The following is a 17,054-nucleotide window of genomic DNA, read 5'->3' as shown; positions in this document are numbered from 1 at the left end:
ATATCGAATCGGGCTTTTTTAAAAATCATGATTGAATGTAAGTTATACATGTATTATGCATATAAACAGGATATGTTAATATTAAATCATTATTTTAGATTTACAAAAAATTATTGGTTATAATAAATGATATATCTTTTATGCAATCATTTCTGTCGTTAAAAGTTATGATAATTTAATATAATGACAGTTCTTTATTTGTAATAAATATTTAACACTAGCTTTATTTAAATAAAAAAGAAATATAATGTTGATTGTATCTTGATTTCTGTCATTCACATCAATATGGCCAAGCTTTTAAATTGCCCAAAATTAATCATTCTTGGCGTTAAAAATTTAATAACAAAATCAAAAGAAGCTGATATTGTGTCTATTGTCATTACGTATCTTTAATGTTCACTTTTTGACCATTTTACCACTACAAACCACAAGACTTCTGGTCTATGGGCCATGAATTCCAAAACTTCGATTGAGGTCTATCTGCTTAACTATGCACTCAGTATGTCTTTTAGACAAAGTAAAGCAGGGTCAAACAAAATATTTGTAAGCCAATGCTCACTAGTAATACCTCCACTCTGATGTGAATATACAAAATAAGTAAAGTCAACATTTGACGGGAAGTTGATATCTGATTGGTACGGAATTCGGCCCACTAAAAGCATGCCTTAATAGAGTGTGTTATATTTCAAGCACCTGCAATGAACGGTTGCTGAGAAATCTGCGACGAAATCTTTTTTTGGAAAGTTTGGCTAAAAATAAACAAAGTCGTCAATCAACAAAAAGTTGATGTCCATTGGTACAAAAATGGATCCCACTACATGGCATGTCCAAAGAGTGTGTTACAATTTCAAGCAGCTGTGAATAATAGTTGCAGAGAAAAACAGATGGACAGACAGACAGACACATAAGGGTAACAAATATACCTCCTTTCTTTCGGAACAAGAGTATATGATTCATTTATTTGACTACTAATAATCAATTTTAAAAGTAAAGAGCCTGGATAAGTAATACAATTTATACCAGGTAATATTGGTCGAAATTTTATTGACATATTCTTCAAATTGGTTACTTTATTATGTTTCCAGCAAAAAAAAGAGAAGAAAAAAGATTAGAATATCAAATTTCCAGTGAAAAAGATTAAGATTATCAAACAATCCATGTAAATTCAGAATACGGCAAAAGAAACTTGTCCCAACAATTTGTTGCAATGAATTTACCAAGTTTTGTAGAATTATTATGCATTTATTGATCTGCAAAGAGAATGATGCATCTGACGTATAAAGTTTAAATGTATCGATTTCAATTCAGATCAATTAATGCTTCTGCATTTATTCATTTTTTTCTTTTTGTCTGGAGAAGGAAATGCACTAATTAGTTTTATTTTATATGTTTTATTACCTCAGTCAAATAGAAGGATGTTGCAGAATGCCAGGGTCAAGAAGACAAAAAACGTGCAAGCTAAAGAGAGGATTAGAATCGGTAACTGAGTCACTCACCGCATTATCTACACTTACTGTGTTATTCGTTATATTTCATTTTAAGGTAGTCCATCCATAACTAAGGTGAATTTAACAATTTTGACTGATATATACTACATATCAAATACATATTTTAAAGCTAATATATGGCTGACATAAACCATACTTGGGTGTATGTATCTAGTCAATTCAATGAACTTTTTGCACTGACAACTTTTTAAAAGAGTTGTCTGCCCTTTAGGAAAAATATAAAAAAAAAACCATTTTTTGAAAAATATGTATGGTAAACTATGAATTATTTGAGCATATTCGAAGACGGAGAAAGCTTTTGCAACTTTATACTGAGAGAAATGTAAGAAAATTACTTGTACTAAAGAAATATATCTAAAAATGCATTTTTCCCATAGACTTCAATGTTAACTTCAACATATGATAAATTGATTAAATTTTTTTTTTAAATTTCAAAGGTGAAACTTTATTATTTAATTAACTCCTTAAAATCACTCTAAGATTTTAGTGATCAAAATTGCAATCTATTAGATATGAAATATGATAGTTATGGATGGACGACCTTAAAGTACAATACAGGGAATGCGCAGTTGTTTTTTTTACCTCGATATCCATGATAACTTTGAGTGGTCCATGATATGGGCAGTCTCCCTCGTGCTCCTTGTTACATTCTTCACAGTCTAGTTAATGGCAAAAATTAAGGTTGATAAGAATGGTGTCATTTGTCTTTTCCGATGCAATTTTGCTCAATTCTAAGAGCTGCGATAAGCAAACCAAAGACACACCGCTGGTGTAGACACTGTATTAGTCGACTCATTTCCTTAGGCGGAGTTATACCAAGATGTCGTTGTTCCAATATGGAACCAAATTTAGACTTCATAAGTGAAGGATCAGTTACCATGTCAACTAACTTATAGGTTTCTTAACGGCTCTGGGTAAATTAGCCGCCGCATATCTAAAATTTCTAGGATGTGCTAAACCAAACCACAAAGTCGAGGCAGGGGCAAAGGTAAGTAACTCATAAAATCTTTATTTGGTTCCAAATTTGAACATTTTATTTCGTTCCTTGTCACTTACCTGGGTCAACTAACCTATGATTTACTACATTGCAACACAATCTTACCTCCTACCTGGAGGTTAGTGTGGTCTTGCTTCTGTAACAACCAGATCTAGAGTAGAGGAAATACTACAGGAAAAAATACAGCTACTATCTTCAGGAAATGGCACAAACAGAACAACCAAAGTATCACAAAAATAAAAGGAATCATACTGGATTAATAATGACAATGAGACCACAAATCACTGTAGTTTCCGAGATAAAGCTTACAGCTACTAGTATTCCAAAACTTGAACTCTCTTTAACAATGCATTTGCAATAAAACACATGTACACTAACTCAGAATACCAATCTGCGGCCATTATAATATTTTTCAACACAGCATATTGCACGAGTGCCCGAGATGTAGAAACTGCTCGAACAGAATTGACTTTTACATTGTATTATCATGGGATTTCCATGAGAAATAGTCAAAGGGGATGGTTTTCTAAAAGTTTTAAATAATGTAAATATCAAACTAGTAAATTCCCCACTCAGGTCATCTGTATGTTGAAGGTAAACATAAAGAGCTCTCAAATGCCAGAGTTCTTAATTAATCATTAAAAAGACGATTATGTGGAACCATTTCCAATGATGCACATATATTTCTGTTGCGTTGGAACAAAAAATATATCTCTGTGTTGACTAGGAACTCTAGCTCTTTTGTAGAATTCAATGCAGTTCACAGGTGTTCCTCCAAAATCTTCAAATGAGAACCTTTTATTAGTCTTTTAAGTACTGCTAAATGTGGATGCCCTGAAGTCTCAGGTCTCAGTCACAGATACTATTTTGGTGAAAGTTCTCAGGGCAAATAATAGACCAAAAGGAAGAACATTGTACTGGTATTGTCTTCCTGCTACAGAAACGCGGAGACACTTACGATACTGAAGTGCGATTGGCACATGGAAGTATGCGTCATTCAAGCCTCAAGAAGCTGCCCTATCGCTTGGTCTTAGTGCTTTTAACCTTTTATTTTAGATGTTAAGGACGTTGTTTACTCAGGGTTTCAAATCCGGTTTGTTAAAAAGTTCAATTTCATGAGTAAAATTTGTTTTAAATACAAAAAGTATTTTTGAAATGAATTATTATTGACATAACAATCGATATTTTTACTAAATTATGGAATTAAGCTCTGACAAAGATTGACTTTTAGCAAAACAGAGGAAATTCGGACAAAATTTTTCAGATTTTGTTTCCCACTGAAATATGTTTGGTAGTACAATAAAATATAAAGTTAAGATTTTATTTGTTAGTCAACATAATTTTGCATATTTTCTGTTAGTTTTATCTTGCTTTTTCGGTTAGATAATTGTATGGCACACACTACAAAAATATTGAAAAATGTTTAAAAATTATAAAAAATACCATATCTCAAAATTTTGATCATTGACCTCATATAAATTTAATGCCAGCAGAGAAAGGTCAATTTACTTTGTTTAATACTATAAATGTTTTAGCATTATCATCATTCAGTTAAATTGAATCAAAAATGGGTAATAATTTGAAAACTGATAGAGGAAATTCGGACTAGAATATCTATAAAAATTGTGAATAAAAACTTAATGCTTTGTATCTATTTAATGTCACTACCATTCATAAACTGTATTTCATTTGTTAAAGAGTTAAGCTATTTGTATTATTTTCACAAATAAGAAAATCTCAATCCTACTGTAAAATTTTTATGGATTTTTCTTAAATTTTCAAAAAATCTTCAATGGCCATTAACTCAAAAAGTAGGTCAATGACCTACTTTTTTGAAAGTGAGGAACAACACTACCATGTAAGGTCTATAACACACAATAGTTGGTTTTTCATTATCATCAGTGGATTTTTTTTTCATTCTGAGTAAACATCATCCTTAAGGTCATGATTTTTTTTTCTAAAGAAAATCCGATTTAGAATTGGACGCAATTCGCCCTTCTTTTTAGGTATCAGAAAAACTGTACATGTACTGTCAAAAACAAGTGTTCTTCTCAGTCTGGATCATGTTTTTTTCCATTTTTTTTTTCAGCAACAAATCTGTTTCTCTGAGTAGAATTTGTTTGGCATGTCATCGGAATAATAATCTTTATAATTCCTGTTTGGGGAGGGAATCATTGAAATTCAAACATAGCCTATTTCAATTATATAGATAAGCAAACGTCGCATTCTATGTCAATTTCTTATGGTAATTCTGATTCCTCCAATTGGTTCCTCCATTTTCACGGGGCGAATGACCGAGTCATATGTAATACCTTCTTTTAGTGCGAAAGACTATAGAAACATTTTGATTCCTCTTCATCGTCTAACTTTATGGGGTCACTGAGGACGAGATTAATTAAATTGATTCTTTCCTGGTTTTATAGCAAGTTTCAAGGAAACTGTCAGAAAATGGTCTCTTATTTGCATAGATTGGTTTAGGCTTGACAAAAACATTTGACGCTTTATCTAGTTGTCTATCATAATACTAGTATCTATCAAACTAATCCAACATATTTCAAATGTCATCTTGAAACAACTTTGACCCTTCAACACTCATTTTCAAATTCGTGGCTGTTTGCTTCACCACATGTTTGTGTCTTAATTCCTGTAGGATGATTCTTCTTCAATTGGTGTTATCTGCACAGCTGATAAAATACAACACACAGTGTTGTACACAGCTCATTTAATGTTTCTTTGGTCTTTCGTAAGTCCATTTTGTCTTTCAAAATTCAACGTACTACCGGTAGATTGCTTGCTTGATAACTAACAGACATAAGGTGTGTATTGTAAACCTATTTTAATGCCCCAATCTAGGTGATGCAGTGGGTCATAAATTTTGGTTGAAGGCTTTTCCAAGCATTGTTTCGTATTAAAGCCGGATAAGACAGCAAAGAAAATTGCATTTATGTGTCTTGAAATACTTTAAGTACACAGGGCGAACCTGCAAATACCCTAAAAAGTAACATAACATACTTTTTTTTGCATAGACGATAGTTTTAGACAAGCTGTTTGCTTATCTGAGTAAAGGTAGAGTTTGGTCCAGCAAATCCTTAAGTCATAATATAATAATATCTGAACTGGCGAACTATGTTAATCAACCAAATATTCATTTGCATTATATTCTCTACCCTTCTCGATCGTTAAAAACATATTTCGGAATCTTTAGATTCTTTGTTCATCAGAATTTCCCCTACATTTTGTGGAGAGATATGGGAAGCTTCAAGCAAAGGTGGCTCGCTTGTGCAGCGGCTAGAGAACGTTTCCCTGTGTTTCATCTAGGAAAAGTAAGATAACAGTATTTTGGCGCCAAAAATATCAAGATTCTTTCTTATGTTTTTCTAGAGCGGCTATAGATTATCTTCTTTAGATAATGCAGAAGAACTGTATTAGACTTAGGGTATCTGATGTCCCTTATTTTGTACGTCTAACTCTGCATCACAAGGACTGTAATTTACATGTAATGGCCTGGTTGAGATAGCGTAGGGCTCATCACTGAGCACGTTGTCGTTGTCAGCTATATGATGTCCGATATACAAATAACCGCTCTACTAAACGTGATTTACGCCAACTTCACCATTGAAAAATCACAGCAACACGTCAATGTTTTATCAATTAATTGTCCACCGCAAAAAAACCCTGATTCTACGATAGCATTTAAAGCACGAGACAATCATTACCACCCCGAAATAAAGACTGGAGAGAGTTATGGTGGCACGGGACAGTGTTTTGGATACATTTCATTGTAGCAAGGGGATGTGTGTCTTCGGAACTTTGTAACTAGAATTTCCTCAGTTACCATTCAGCACAAGTACCTTTAATTCACTCTTTATAAAGCCAATCACCAATTTCTGAAGAAAATTACTAGTCAAAAGTTGTCAAATTTTCTACAATTTCTGTACCATGTGCATGTTGCACCATCACATGTCAGAAACTTACCGGTGTATAGTTTACAATGTCTCATCCACCTACTTTTCGTGTTATTTACCCTCCCGTCTGTAACTTGCAATTTCATTGTGTAAAGTCAACACCACAGTCATAGCCGCAGGTTTCGTATTTTACCTTTGTTTCTCATGTACCTATCATGTGGGGCCTACATATAGCATACTAATTTCAACAAGAAACATCCCTCTAACTAATGATAATCATTAATCAAAGTACTGAGGTACTGATGGGAGTTGATTTTATCGATTATTATTTATTTTAGAATCAACGATATGTTATTTTGCATGGCAAGTAGTTTCTTATATGTATTTGAATTACGCATATTTTTTATAATATGAATACTCGGACTTTTCCGAAAAGAATTTCGAGAAAACTTTATATGAATCATGTCGTGTAATATTTAAAGATACTATTAATTCCATCAAGGTTCGTATCAGTAATCGAAATATTTCTTGTATGGATCAAAGCAATATTAAACTATAGATCATTCAACCTGACGCTCGATTGTCTCCGTTAATCTTCGACAAGCAAGAAAGATTCTCTGCTTGTCGAAGATTTACGGAAACGACCGATCGTCTGATTAAACGAGACTACAGAACACTCTAGCGTAGGAATACATACCACTACAAAAAATATCTAAATTGTTCCTACCATTTAAAATCTGACTATCTTTAAGCTATTAATAAATTAGTTTCCTTGAAAAACAATGCTTCTGAATTCATTACAGCGAATTTATCGATTATTTCCGAGAACTAAGTCTTGTAGGCGGTGATGATTTGTGCTAAGGTCCAAACACTGTTTCACTTTCGGTTTGCCAGAGTAACTGCATAGGAGAGTTGATTAAAATCAACTCCCAGAAATCATTTCATGAATTTTAGCAACACTCAAAAGCCTTCAAGTACAGCAATTCTCAATTTTACAAAAATATGACTTTATCCGAAACTGCCCCTTGCTTCTTTATCGGGAAGTTAAGGGGGGGGGGTCTCAATGATAGCGAAATTATCTCAAACTTTAAAAATTTTCGGCGGCTGTTTCAACCCGAGCTGGAAAGAAATCCAAGAAGTTAGTTGACACAGGAAAATAAACTGGAACGAAATAAAATGTACAATACTCTCATTTATCATTACGACCAGGAGTATTCGTAAGTAATGCTTATAAAGCAAGTAGAGTTTAGTTTGCTTTACGTACGGGGTGTGTTATGTCGGATTGAATAATTTACATGTACTTACATATAAAATCGTCGTCATCTGGCACTTCTACATCCATGTAGTTCAGTCTTTGTTGAATCCGAAAAGGATAAATTTTTTGCTCTTTTTTCTGATATTCTTTAGCCCCTTTACCTGCCTTTATATATAATGAAACGAACTTCAGTTTTGATTTGAATAGAATTGAAAATTAAACAAAAGGTCAATGTGCCACATAGGTCACCAGAGAAGTAATAGCCATATACAAAATACCTGGGCAATGTAGTAAAAAAGACCTGTATAAAAAGCAATCTTCAGATATTCCTATGTTAAACATTGAGAGCCATTTTGTAAAAGGATTATTTCATAGTCATATCACATAAAAGTATAGCTGTACTCAATAAAATCTTAAACAAATATATATAAACCAACATCAAACTTTGAGTCCCTGGTGGGACCCAAAAAGTGTCCAGGAGCCACAGTCTATTTAAGAATTTAAAAATATCTCAAGATGGTAGGTTATAAGAAACATTATACTTAAAACATAAGAGATCTTTCACACAAGTTACAAATTTAATTTTGGCCAATTGGTTTTAGCTTACCTGAACCGAATGTTCAAGTGAGCTTTTTTGATCACCTGTTGTCTGTCTTCCTTTCGTCTGTCAGTAAACATTTCTCAATTTTGAATTTTTCCCTAGAACGATTGGGCCAAATTTTACTCAAGATTTGTTACAGAAAGGGAATTCTAAGCCGTTAAAATAAAGTGTAAAACCTTATTTAAGAAGGATATAACCACCAAACAGTGAAAATACGGTGTGTGTCTAAAAATATCTATTCAAGAACCACTGCATCAAGTATTTCAATATTTATACCAAAGCTTGTATATACAGTAAATATTCTAAATTGTGAAAACCATGACCCTTGGATCAAGAGGGGTTCAGATTTTAACATAAAAATATGTAGGGCATATGTTGAAAAATCTTCTTCCCAGGAACTACAATGCTACAAATGCAAGCATTCCCAGATAGTGTAGATTTTAAATTATTAAAGCCATGACACTCGGATCAATACTGAGGCCCCAAGAGCGTTCTAAGTTTAAAGTAGATCCAGTGTTCTGTGACGTCACACTTTTTTGTAAAACTTTGAATTCTTTAAAAATTGTGCAAGATAGTTTTATTTATTTTATGTGAATATAATCACATGGATGTAATTAGAATTATTGGTAGGTTAAAGATATTTTCGCACTAAATTTTATTCTAAATTTCCAATTTTTTATATATTTTATCTATGCAAAGGGGAAATAACTCTTTTTCTGACCTTTCTCTCAGTTGTATGACTAAATGCTATAGTTTTTCTTATTCCAACGATTAATTTTAAAATATTTTTGTAATTTTAGTTTTCTGATAAAGTTGACATTAAAATTAAACAAGAAAAACAAATTTCTGCCTACAAGATTTTACTTTTAACAGAAAAAAATACATATTTCTAATGCTAAAGTATGCTTTAGTTTATGTTTATCTGGCATCTCAAAAAGTGTGATGACATGTATATTTTTTCTAACAATTGATGACATTTAAGTCTATTAAGTCGAAATCAGTTCGGTTTTTCAACTTTCCTCAGAGAATTTTACGAGTATGGAGCTACCTTAACATAGAAATGTGTAGTGAAAATATTTAAAAATCTACTCAAGAACCAACTATAATACTACTATTTGTGAGATTACAATGCAAACATCCTCTGATAATGTAGATTCTAGATTGATTAAACTATGACCCCATTATTGGATCTCAAAAGAGGGGTTCAACATATTAAGAAGTATATAGAAAAGTTTTAAATCAAAATCTTCTTATCAAGAATTACAATGCTATTTTTAGTTATTTTACTATGTAAGTAACTTCAAATCCTCATGCCAAGTGAGCTATCCTGATCACATTTTGTCTGTTGTCCATCTGTCTGTAAACTTTTCACATTTTCAATATCTTCTCAAGAACCACTGGGCCAATTTCAACCAAATTTGGCACGAAGCATTCTTAGGCTAGGGGAATTCAAAGTTGTGAAAATTAAGGATCACGCCCTTTTGGAAAGGGAGATAATTAGGAATTATTTAACAATTTCAAGAAATTAAAAAAAATCTTTTCAAGAACCATTAGGCCAGGAAAGCTGAATCTTGTGTGGAAGCATTGTTAGGAAGTGTATATTCAAGGTTGTAAAAAAATCATGACCCTCGGGAGTAGGGTTGAGCCACATTTGGGGGTCGACTTTTTACATAGGAATATATAGAGTAAATATTTTAAAAGGAAAGCTGAAACTTGTGAGTAAACATCCTCGGGTAGTGAAGTGTAGATTCAAAGTTGTGAAAATCATGACCCTCGGGGGTAGTGTGGGGCCACAATGGGGTCAACTTTTTACATATGAATATATTGAGTAAATCTTTGAAAATCTTCTCAAGAACCATTTTGCAAAGAAAGTTGAAACTTATGTGGTAGCATCCTTAGCTGGCATAAATTCAAACTTGTGAAAATCATGACCCTCGGGGGTAGGGTGGGGCCACATTGGGGGTCGACTTTTTACATATGAATATATAGAGTAAATCTTTAAAAATCTTCTTCTCAGAAAGCAATCGGCCAGGAAAGCTGAAACTTGTGTGGAAGCATCTTCGGGTAGTGTAGATTCAAAGTTGTGAAAATCATGACCCTTTGGGGTCGGGTGGGGTCACATTGGGGGGTCGACTTTTTACATATGATTATATAGAGTAAATCTTTTAAAATCTTCTTCTCAAAAAGCAATCAGTCAGGAAAGCTGAAACTTGTGTGGAAGCATCCTTAGCTGGCGTAAAAAATTTAAAGTTGTAAAAATCATGACCCTGGGGGGGTAGGGTGGGGCCACAATGGGGGGGGGGGGGGTCGACTTTTTACATATAAAAACATATACTTTATATAAAGTTCATATCTAAAAATCATTTTCTCAAGAACCATTTGGACAGGAAAGGTGAAACTTGTGTGGAAGCATTCTCAGGTAGTGTAGATTAAGAGTTGAGAAAAGCATGAACCCCCAGGATAGGGTGTGGCCACAATTTGGGGGGGGGGGGGGGGTGGTGGTGCAATTTTACATATAATTATATAGAGTAAATCTTTAAAAATCTTCTTCTCAAAACCATTAGGCCAGGAAAGCTGAATCTTGTGTAGAAGCATTCTTAATAGGTAGTGTAGATTCAAAGATGTGAAAATTATGACCTTGGGGTAGGGTGGGGCCACATTGGGGATTTACATATATTTTTACATATAAAAACATATACTTTATATAAAGTTCATATCTAAAAATCATTTTCTCAAGAACCATTTGGACAGGAAAGGTGAAACTTGTGTGGAAGCATTCTCAGGTAGTGTAGATTAAGAGTTGAGAAAAGCATGAACCCCCAGGATAGGGTGTGGCCACAATTTGGGGGGGGGGGGTGGTGGTGCAATTTTACATATAATTATATAGAGTAAATCTTTAAAAATCTTCTTCTCAAAACCATTAGGCCAGGAAAGCTGAATCTTGTGTAGAAGCATTCTTAATAGGTAGTGTAGATTCAAAGATGTGAAAATTATGACCTTGGGGTAGGGTGGGGCCACATTGGGGATTTACATTTTACATAGGTTTATATAGAGTAAATCTTTAAAAATCTTCTTCTCAATTACCATTTGGGCAGGAAAGCTGAAACTTGTTTGAGATTTCAATTTTATTCAAATCATGATTTCCCGGGGGGGGGGGGGGGGGGGGGGGGGTAGGATTGGGTCAAAAGGGGGGGGGGACAAATTTTTACATAGGAATATATAGAATGATATCTTTAATTTTTTTTTTATAAAATAAACATTTGCCTAGAAAAGCTGTAACTTTAGTGAAAGCAACTTCAGATTTTGTTCAAATCACAATATTAAGATGTAGGGTGGGGCCACATTGGGGATTCAGTTGTACAAAGGAAAACATTTTAATCATTTACAAAAACTGAAATCTTATTATATAATATTATATAATATTTAAGCTTTTACTTATACATGTATGCAAGCATTTATATATATTGCCGATTCTTTAAAATTGTTTAAACTTTGCCCCCCTGGACGATAATTGGGCCTCACAAGGGGTTCAGAGTTTGATTTAGGTTTATATCCTGTATATAAACAGATTTTTGCAAGGATCTACATGTATTACACCACATTGTCCAGATATTTTGTATTATGGCTCCATGAAGCTGATTTATCATGCCTATCGTTGCTCAGGTGAGCAATGTGGCCCGTAGGCCTCTTGTACAATGTCGTTATCTCAAAAACTGTTGGGCCAGAAAAGCTGTCACTTTGGTGGAGGCATGATTCAAAATTGTTCAAATCATGATAGGAATACATGTATATTGAGAAAAATCTTTTAAAGTCTTTTTCTGAATAACCAATTGGCCAGAAAAGCTGTCACTTGTGTGGAAGCATCCTTAGGTAGTCTAAGTTAAAAATTGTTCCAACCATGATTTAATTTTTAAATACATGTAGGTATATATAGAAACAAGAGGCCGATGGGCCACATCAATCATCATCCGAACAAGTTCTTGTTTCATTTTCTTTCCAAATTTTTTTTTAAATAAGAAACTTTTTAAAAATTATAAACTCACAAAAATTCTAATACTAGTATAGATTTGGCAATACATTAGAAAATACTTATAAAAAAGAATTCTACTGGTTTGGACAACATATCGTTAGATCTAATACTGCATCAAAATGATCAAATGAACAATCTTATTATCCTAGGCATCAACGTATCAAAGCACAGACATCTGACGTTATAATTTTATATCATGATAAAAATAAATATCCTATACCTAATAATACACAAGGTACATACCGCCACAATCTTGGATACATTTCAAATTGTCACATCATGTGAAATGTTTGCTAAAAACGCATTGATTAAATTATTTTGCGATCCTCTTCGTCTTCCGATCGGTGCCTTAACACCTGATAGGTTACAACCGATTCAACCAAAAACGGCGTAAGTATGAAATTTGAATTGTATTCATTTTTATAATGACAAGAATTTAAAACGCCAGGTGTCTGTGTATCAAAAAAACCAAAAAACTGATGTTCATTTTAGGTCTTTATAAAATATTGTTCGTTAACATAATCTGTATCATTTATGAGTAGAGGAATTTGTGATACCGGTATTATGACCGTGATCGAAATAAATACTAAAATGGCGTTACAGCACCATTTTTCGATATTTTAAACTTAATCTAGTAACTAAACTAAAAATGTGCATTTAGCTGAAAAAAATTAAAATAAAATAATAACTCGCTTATTAATTCGAAGCGGTCTAGATTTTTAGGGCATGGATTGATTGACAGGGCACCAAAAGAACAGTAGCTGCACTAGTTTCAGTAGTTTTATTTCTAAAATAATAATTTTTCTAAACTAATATATATGCCAAATCAAAGAAAAAAATCAATTTTTATATAATCCCTAGACTACAGAGTAAACCACGTAGATTGTTTACATTTGGCATTTATTGTTTTCACAGAAACATATTTGAATGGAAAAGACAAACTGTGACAGAAATACAAAACTTATAAAAGGAAATGTAAAAAATTGCCGCATTTCCAACAGATTTCCATAGGATACAAAAGTAAAATTTGATACCTTTCGAGACAGTCCCTTAAAAATCGTTATGGAAAATTATTTTTTTTATCTAAAAAATTGATATAGAAGACAAACTTTAAGCAATACATTTCATCAAGGGTACTTAGGGTAGAAATTATTAGACTAGGCCTCCTGAATATCCTACATATCAATTTGAATACACAAAATCATGGTAAGTAATACCTTCGCAATAAAATAAATTCAATAAACGAATACCTTCGGAGTGACACGTTGCTGCTTTTCGGTTGATTGCTTTACTGGGATAGAAAACCTGACAGTCTGTTTCTTTTCTGTTAAAAAATAAATAAATAAATAAGTGAAAGTCACCACTATTACCAATCATTAAGCGGCGAGTAATTTGTGGTGATTCTTTATTTTTAATACATTGAATTCTTTGCTGACATACCCCTTGTTGATTTATACGGTGTCCATTCCTCATCACTATCGGAGTCCACTTTCTTTGGTTTTCTTTTAATCCTTGATTTTGGTCCTCTCATGAACTCTGGTAAAACTGCAGGTAACCCTGTGATCAATGCGTCTTGTTAATTATTTGTTGATAAATTCATTTTAAATGTAAACAAGTGGTCCAGGGGCACACAGTGAGCCATATTTCTACTCATACATGTATGTCCGTATCAATTTTATGGTATCAGACAGAAAATATATTGACGACTTAGGGGTTGAGTTTATCGTGTTTAAAACTATCATTAAACTTTTCTGTACATATTTCTATGTTAAACAAAACTTACCCTTGTAGCCCCACTTACCCCCGACAACCTAATTAACTTAAGTCAACACTGAAGATGCTTTTAGCAAAGTTTCAGCTTTTCTGGTCAAATGGTCAAGATTTTTCACTGCAAAAAATTCTAGCCCTACATTTTGTGGCCTTTCCCTCCCTTAAGGGATCATGGTTCAAACAAACTACATATCGATGCTCCAACACAAGTTTCTGGGCAAACTGTTTTTTGAGACGATTTTTTTAAATGACAACAATTTTTCAATAAGTCTTAATTATCTACCCGTGACAAAGTGCGTCGACCTTTATTATAACAAACAAATATAAACATCCTTCCCTTAGAAATGATTTGTACAATGCTATGACATAAGTTTTTGTTTACTAGTAACACGTAGGACATGCAATGTCATTTTATATTGTTATACTTTCATGTTAAATACTGAAATCTGATTGCATGGTTTAGACGCAGTTCATAATCTGTTTTGTTATACTTTCATGTTAAATACTGAAATTTGATTGGTTTAGACGCAGTTCATAATCCTTTATATTACCCTCAGCGTTAGCAACGCACTTAGCAGCGGGTAACATTAAAAATTGTTACATGCGCGAAAATTATGCGCGTACGGTTCGCCGTAGAATTCACGTTATTCCTATGTAAAAGTAGTTAAGTTTTCTTTAAAATTAAGACATTCAGTATAACAAAATAAATAGTGCCTGTTTGGTAGGATAACAGTTGAAATTGACACCCCTCGAAAACCATTGTCAACCTCCGCTTCGCGTCGGTTGACAATGGTTTTCTCGGGGTGTCAATTTCAACTGTTACCCTCCCAAACAGGCACTATTTATATATCTAAACATGCATTGTATGTCAAAACAACAGGGTTTTTTTCAAATTGTAATGTCAAAATATGATCTAAAGTTGAATAATAATAAGCCCAGCTTCTTTTTCATGAATAAGATTTGTTTCAGTAGTTTATGACGATATATAATTTATATATAAGCATTGAATGCTTCAATATTTTTATCATTAATAGTTGTAAAAAATTAATAATTATTTAACTCTTTGAAAATTTCGAAATGTCTGCTTGATGCTAAAACTCTTTTCTATAATTGACAGCTTCTTTTAATTACCATACTTGTTTTTGCCTGTTATCTGTCTGAACTTAATAATCGTCTACTTGTAAACTTGTATGAATGGGACCCCTTACAGTTTGTGAATATCACATACCAACGGCCACCATGATCTCGTAGTTCTTCCTCATATTCATGTATCTCTTTATTTCATAGTCCGACAGCTTTGCAAACTCTGCCTTGGAAAAGAACTCTGCTATGCTGAACTCTTTTGTTTCGAGCGCATGCATCGTGTCGTCACTGGGAAACTCGGATTTCTACAAGAAAAGATCGGTACTTATACATGTAATACTATATATGTTCAACGTGATACAACAACCGTAAATTGTCCTTTAAAATTTCACTCTATAACACAACAAATTCAAAAACAAACAAACACATTTGCGTATTATCATAATTAAGGGTTAAATCCGTAATCTTCGTTTGTTGCATTTGGTGAGTAACATTTGAACACGTGCGTTTGAATTCAAATGAAACTATAAATACTTTTTTTTGCTCTAAGATACAAGTAGCACAGCAGAAAAAAATGTCATCAGCCTATTCATTTATTTTTTTTCCGTGCAAACATGTAAACTACATGTATTAGATACTACATGTATATTAATTTGGTTTATCAACTATCTGTTATTCCTCCATTATGCTTGTACAAATAGTTTTCATCTATTCTAATTTGTACATATGATACATAAATATTTTCTGTACATTGTAACTTTAGTTAAGAATAAAGTCTATTGTCATTGCAATGATCGCCAAATGTTGACATCTATTCACCATTCGAAAGTCACTCGGATACTTTGCACACTTTTTCAACCTTATCTATTCGATGCAAACCCCCCCCCCCCCCCCCCCCCCCCCCACAAAACATATTTGAACAATATTTTGATATTTTTTTTCTATCACTATATTTTGGCATATTTAACTCACATTTCATAGAAGTAAAGAAAAAATAAACTTCCAATTTTTGCCTAAAATTAGCTTATTTCATGTCATATCTCAATTTATTGATGTGACCCCTACTATTTTTACTTATATATGAGACTTTGTATGTCTATTTGTATGCAAAGTTTTGGAAAGATGGCATTACATTTATTTATTTTATTTGCGTTACAATTTTATATGTACTCCAAATTTTTTAACAATCTTTACATTTGCTGTTATAATCATTATGCGCTGGCATTTTAAACCATCAGTAAAGCAAGGTTTTTGAAACTTTGACTTGGATATTACTTTTATAGTCACTACATGTGTTTAACTTCATACTGTATTGAAACCATAACTAAATAATAATTCAAACTATAAATATTTGTTTGATTTCCTCAAATAATCAATTTTCATGCCAAATTTTAGCAATAATTTCAGAAAAATTATCATTTCTGTTTGATGCCTCACATTTCCAAAACATGGCATGTGACATAGGTCACAAATAAATAAATAAATATCTAAGGTCCCCATCTTTATATTCAAGATGGTTTCGGATTATTGACATTACTATGGTATTTCAGAAATAATTAAAAGCAATACTTTTGGCAGTCTAGATCGAACCCATACCAAAAATATAAACTCGTTAACAAAATTATAAAATACAAACTTGGGTGGGGCAAACGGTTTTAGCATACTGTGCACTCATGCATACTGTATCAGTATGCCCCTCCTTTTAACGTAAAACAGTTATTATTGATCTTTAATTTTGTGACGTGATTGAATCACTGCATACGGAAAATACCATCAGACCTTGCAGCTTTAAAGAAACAGTGTGGTCAAAAACCAATTGTTAAAACTATATGCCTGCTTATAAAAATCAAAGTACTGAAGTACTGACGGGAGTTGATTTTATCGATTATCATTTATTTTAAAATC

General features: G+C 32.9%; 1 protein-coding gene across 1 annotated transcript in view; it reads right to left on the bottom strand.

The window, feature by feature from the left end:
* The window catches only part of LOC128184834 (histone-lysine N-methyltransferase PRDM9-like), a 31,618-nt gene that overhangs the window by 10,599 nt on the left and 3,965 nt on the right, over positions 1-17,054 (bottom strand). The window contains exons 3-7 of the mRNA XM_052854449.1: positions 15,295-15,454; positions 13,737-13,853; positions 13,547-13,620; positions 7,716-7,830; positions 2,091-2,167 (exon numbers count right to left, since the gene is read on the bottom strand). Of these exons, the coding sequence (XP_052710409.1) occupies positions 2,091-2,167; positions 7,716-7,830; positions 13,547-13,620; positions 13,737-13,853; positions 15,295-15,454 (543 nt within the window). The remainder of the gene's footprint in view (positions 1-2,090; positions 2,168-7,715; positions 7,831-13,546; positions 13,621-13,736; positions 13,854-15,294; positions 15,455-17,054) is intronic.

The sequence above is a fragment of the Crassostrea angulata genome, chromosome 5 (assembly GCF_025612915.1).
Source record: "Crassostrea angulata isolate pt1a10 chromosome 5, ASM2561291v2, whole genome shotgun sequence".
Taxonomy (NCBI): Eukaryota; Metazoa; Mollusca; class Bivalvia; order Ostreida; family Ostreidae; genus Magallana; species Magallana angulata.
Note: the sequence above shows the minus strand (reverse complement) of the source record. Positions and strands in the feature narration are given on the sequence as shown.